Source organism: Meles meles, chromosome 1, assembly GCF_922984935.1.
Source record: "Meles meles chromosome 1, mMelMel3.1 paternal haplotype, whole genome shotgun sequence".
Classification (NCBI taxonomy): Eukaryota; Metazoa; Chordata; class Mammalia; order Carnivora; family Mustelidae; genus Meles; species Meles meles.
The window spans coordinates 190,440,803-190,446,352 of record NC_060066.1 but is presented as its reverse complement, the minus strand read 5'-3'; the positions used below and the strand labels follow the sequence as shown (position 1 = coordinate 190,446,352).

The 5,550-nt window shown below is 55.7% G+C and overlaps 1 protein-coding gene across 1 annotated transcript; it reads left to right on the top strand.

Moving 5' to 3' along the window:
* Nucleotides 1-313: 313 nt before the first annotated feature.
* On the top strand, nucleotides 314-5,260 carry GJB3 (gap junction protein beta 3). Its single transcript, XM_046020268.1, has 2 exons — nucleotides 314-319; nucleotides 3,679-5,260. Exon 2 carries the CDS (start codon nucleotides 3,713-3,715, stop codon nucleotides 4,523-4,525), a length of 813 nt encoding a protein of 270 aa, XP_045876224.1. The 5' UTR covers nucleotides 314-319; nucleotides 3,679-3,712; the 3' UTR covers nucleotides 4,526-5,260.
* Nucleotides 5,261-5,550: the final 290 nt, after the last annotated feature.

Below are 5,550 nucleotides of genomic sequence, written 5' to 3'. Positions count from 1 at the left end.
CCGCCCCTGATCTCATTGGAGCCTTCGCGCAGCCCTGCCCATGGCCACCGATGCCCCCATTTCCCACATGAAGAAACCGAGGCTCCGAGCAGCGACGGGGCCCTCGGAAGGCGGCGCCGGTAGCGGGTGGCCGCGGCACTAAACGCGGACCCCCGGCGGCCGGGCGGGCTCCGAGGCTCCTCCCCGACCCTCCCTCCTCCGGGCCGCCCCCGGGGCTGCACCCGCCGCTGAGTGCTTGGCCGCCGCCGCAGAGTCCGGCTCCCGCCTCCCCGCCGCCGCGCGGGGCTCCCGGACGCGGGCTCCCGGACGCGGGCTCCCGGTGAGTGCGGGCGGGGGTCCCGGGACCCGAGCGCTCCCGGGAGACCCCGGGCGGGGTTGGTGGGGGAGAGATGGTGCAGGGGTCTCCCCCAGCACCCCCCACTGCCTTCTCGCCCCTCGATCCTGGGTGGGGTGGGGGCTCCAGAGGCTGGAAGGTTCCGGGACACCCTCCTTCCACGTCCGCAAGCTCGCAAGCTGCCCGGGTTGGAGGGAAACTGGGGAAGGGAGTGGGGTCGGTGGAGGAGAAAGCTCAGTTGGGAGGGAGGGGGTGGTCGCGGCGGTGGCATTCCGGAGTGTGGCGACAGCTCGGTGATACTTGGTCCCCGGGCTAGGAAAAAGCGGATGGCCGGGAGGTGGTGTTGGGGGCCAGCTGGGGGTAATCAGACTGGCTCCACCAGTCCCGGTTCTGGGCTTGGAGGGAAATTCTTTGCGGGTGAGTCGAGTCCCTGGGGTGTGTCAGGCAGGACTGGGCAGACAGGACCAGAAGGTGGAACGTGGGGACCCAGAAAGGGGCTGCACGCTGATGGGTGTCCCGTGACGGGGCCCCTCTTGTCGGAGGGCTGGCAGACGGGGCTCCAACCACCACTTCAGTTTTCTTGAAGTCCCACCAGGTGAGTGGCGGCTGGGAAGGGAATGGTCTTATGATTCTTACAACAGCTCAAGAAAGTAGGAATTCTTTCCCTTTAGAGATAAGGAGTGGAGGTTAAAACTATCAAGGGATTCTTAGAAGTCACTGGGCTAGTAAGTGGCAGAGCTGAGGCTGGATTCCAGCTATGATCCCTCTCCATGCACATTCCACGGCCCCTCCCCAAAGGCCGGGTCTCAGGGAGCAAGTGGGGGAGAGAAGGAGGGTCTCTCAGTCACACTGTCCTGTTGGAGATCCCCAGAGAAAAAGCATCAGCAGAGCCGAGGTGTTGAGAAGCAGCTGAGCCTTCTCCTTGGGTCCAGAGTGGAGAAGTCCTTCCAGCGAGCTACCTTGTCCAGATTGTTCCTGGGGGTTCCTGCCCACACCTCACAGCCCTTCCCTCCAAGCTGCCTCTCTGAGAAGTCACCATGCCTGTGTTTATTTACCCAGCATTTATTGAATATCTCCAATGCGCCAAGCACTAGGCACTAAGTATAAAGCAGTAAGCAAGACAGAGCTGACATTCTAGTAAGGGAGACAGACGATAAATAAGAACAACAACAACAACAAAAAAAACTATTATTTTAATTTCAAATGGTGATTAAATTCAAGGAAGAAAATAAAGGAGATGGGAGTGGAGTGACCAGGAGGGCAGGGGCTCCTAGATCCAGAGTAATCTGTGGAGGCCACTAAGATGATGTTTGAGCAGAGATCTCAGTGATGAGAAAGACCCAGCCATACAGGGTTCCGGAGAAAGAGCATTCCAGGCAGCAAGAATAATTGCAGACCCCCAAATCTCCCCGTGTGGCCAGAGCAGAGACAATTAGGGTGGGATAATAAGAGAGGAAGGCAAGAATGTAGAATCTGGGGTTTCATTCTAACTGTAACACGAAGCTAGTAGAAAGTTTTAAACAAATGAGTGACATGATCCAATTTCACGGACTCTAAGGGCCCAGGACCAGATGCTGAAAGGCCAGTGGCTTTAATACCAGCAGGGGTGATGGGGGCTTGAGGCAGGGCAGTAGCAGCGGAGGGTGAGAAGCGGTCATGCAGGGTTTGGACCCACAGGCAGCATGCATGCTCAGAGTCACAAAGCCAGCTCCAAGAGCGCCCACATGTGTACACAGGCCCACACACGCACATGGAGACACACGTGTTCCCACACCCAAGGCAGCACCCAGACACTAGATGTACTCATGCAGACCCACCCATCCACACCCTCTGAGTCATTCCAGAACTGGGAGGAAAATGTGTGATTCGGCGGCCTGAATACAATAAGTCTTCCTATCACAAAGTCTTGGTATCCGGCATGGCTGGGGAGCTGGGTCTCCCCCAGCTCTGGCAGGAGCCCCAGCTTTGGCACAGGGAGGGGAGGCTGTCTTTAGCATTTCCCTGGATCTGGTGTGCTGGGAGCCAGACCATTATTACATCCCCCATTCACCCCCAACCTGATCTGGTCTCCCAGCTTCACCACCTACTGACTGTGAGACCTTGGGGAGGTTATTTCTCCTCTCTAAGCCTGTTTCCTCTCTGTAGAATGGGGCTTATCGGGAACGAAGAATTTCCTCCTTCCTTTTAGGTTCTTCTCGCTGGACTAAGAATGAAATTGACTAAGAATGAATGAGACAGATTAACAGGAGAAAATTTAGTTCAGTTTCGTATGTATGGGGAATCCACACAGATAAGAAATTCCAAAGACAAGCAAAATGAGGTATATATGTCATCCTGAACTAAAGAGAAGGGACTAAGGGTCAGGGACTTCAAAGGGAAGGAATACAATTCACAGAAGGTGAAAATGAGTAAATATTTGGGAAGCAAATATTTGCCAGGCCCACTCAAAAACAATGGGATGTAGAGGCCTTTGATCAAATAAGCCTTGTTAGGTTCCTCCTTGCCTACTAGGTATGGCAAATGTAGTTATCTGTGGTGACAGGTCTCTTCCTGGACCAGGTCCTCTATCTGAATTCTTTCAGGCAGTTGAAAAAGAGGTAAAGAACTTTTCCTGAATCTGATGTGTTTTAATTGTTTTTAACTCAAAACAATCTTCATACCAAAGTGCCCCCATTTGGGGGTGGTCTGTCCTTGGCCCCGAGAGGGAGAGAGGTGGAGAGAGACCCCACCCTCACAAGAGGGTAGGTAGCAAGGCATCAAGAAGTAAGTTGCAAGAACCCGGCCTGGGTCAGGCATCCAACAAAGAAGGGGAGGGGAGGTGGTGGAGAGCACAGCCCTGGCACCAACAGCCAGACCTTGAATCCATTTATCATTTTAAATGAGTGACTTCTCTCTAGATCTCACAATGAGTGGCCAGCATTTATTGAGCATTTACTATGTGCCGAATGCTTTGCAGCTGTTATCTTCATCTGTAAATGAGGAGCACCATAGTATTTTCCTCGTGGGGTCATTCTAAGGACTAAAGGAGATAACGTGGCACAGAACTTTAGCTCCGTGGCTGGCTCACAGTAAATGCTGCATAAATGGTGGCTGTTTATCAGCAAATGCACATTCCCTTCCTTTGGGCCTGCATGCTCTGTGACTTTTGGCAGGTTACTTAATGTCTCTGTGCCTGTATCCTACCTGTGGTTTGGGAAAAACAGTAACAGTCCTGACCTCAGAGGGTCATTGGCTGATCACACGAATCCATCCAGATAAAGAACTCAGAACATCACCTGGCACATAGGAAATGCTCAACAAATGTCCTCTTGTCACGAACACCTTTTTTCCCTTTATCCTGTCAGGTGGGCACGGCCCCCGGCACCCCCACCTGGCACCATGGACTGGAAGACACTCCAGGCCCTCCTGAGTGGTGTGAACAAATACTCCACGGCGTTCGGGCGCATCTGGCTGTCGGTGGTGTTTGTCTTCCGCGTGCTGGTGTACGTGGTGGCCGCAGAGCGCGTGTGGGGGGACGAGCAGAAGGACTTTGACTGCAACACCAAGCAGCCGGGCTGCACCAATGTCTGCTACGACAACTTCTTCCCCATTTCCAACATCCGCCTCTGGGCCCTGCAGCTCATCTTCGTCACATGCCCCTCGCTGCTGGTCATCCTGCATGTGGCCTACCGCGAGGAGCGTGAGCGCCGCCACCGCCAGAAGCACGGCGACCAGTGCGCCAGGCTGTACGCCAACGCGGGCAAGAAGCACGGCGGCCTGTGGTGGACCTACCTGTTCAGCCTCATCTTCAAGCTGGCCATCGAGTTCCTGTTCCTGTACGTGCTGCACACTCTGTGGTACGGCTTCGGCATGCCACGCCTGGTACAGTGCGCCAACGTTGCACCCTGCCCCAACGTCGTGGACTGCTACATCGCCCGGCCCACCGAGAAGAAGGTCTTCACCTACTTCATGGTCGGGGCGTCGGCGGTCTGCATTGTGCTCACCATCTGCGAGATCTGCTACCTCATCTTCCACAGGGTCCTGCGGGGCATGGCCAAGAACAAGTCCCCCAAAAGCCACAGCCTCCCATCCTCCACCAGCCGAGCCTCCACCTGTCGCTGCCACCACAAGCTGGTGGAGGCCGGGGAGCTGGGCTCTGACTCTGGTGATGACAAGGGGCACGCGTCAGCGCCCACCATGACCCCCATCTGACCACAGGCTGGGGAGCAGCCCTGGGGCTACCAGGGGGGACAGGTGGGGAGGTACTGCACTGGTGGAGGGGCCCTACAGGTGCTGGGTGCACCCCCCTCCTTTCGAATTAATTAATCTATCCAATTGCATTGCTGGCAGGCTTCCTGTGCACTGGGAACTGTGCTGTCGACCTGGGTAAAAGTCTCCCAACCCAGAGCTAGGGGAGACAGAGGTTGAAACAAGCAAATTCACTACTGCATGCAAGGGGACACTTAGGGGGCTCGCAGAGGCCTTCTACCTGACCCAGGAGGGGGTGCTCAGGCCCTGCTTCACTGAGGAAGTAATGTCAGAGAGGCAGGAAGTGCTTCCTAGGAGAGAGAACAGCAGGTGCAGAGAGAAGCCTGGAGACCACAAAGAGGGAGATGCTTGCCCTGGTTGGATGCACCAGATCCAGGGGAATCTCCATTTCCTTGGGAGGAGCACCCAGATTTCTGGGGTGGGAAGGAGGCAGTCTCTAAGCAGTGGGAAGTCTGTAGGGCTGAGAGTGAGCTTGTGAGCAGGAGCGGGAGGAGGCTCTGCTGACCCCAAACCCTCCTGAGATACGCAAGGACCTTCCCAGTCCCCACTGCCTTCAGGGGAAGGCCCCTTCTGCCCAGTCCTCCTCCACCCAGGTTCAGACAACTTTGCTCCCATCTTCTCCTCACAAATGTGCTCAACTTGGTGCCAGCCTCTCAGACCCGTGCTCCCAGAGACTCAAGGTAGATGTTTCTTGAAATCAATAAAGGCTGTGTTTTATACAGGCTGGCTCCGACCTCTGTTCTCCACTCCCACCCACAAGACCCTGTGGGCAGGGAAGGTAGCCCTCAGGAGTGGAGAGAGCTCCGCGCCTGTGGGTGGAGCGAGGGTGGGGGCTGTGGCCAAGGCTGGAGCAGAAGTTAAGCTGGGGGAGGGTTCATCCCCTTGGGGCTGTGGGTTGGAACCTCCCCATATATACGTTGTGATTATAGTCATAGTCACAAGAGGGCGCTATGCTCCCAGTGCAACGG

What these genes read in the sequence shown, in the direction of transcription:
- GJB3 (XM_046020268.1), top strand. Translation starts at nt 3,713, where the DNA reads ATGGACTGGAAGACACTCCAGGCCCTCCTGAGTGGTGTGAACAAATAC.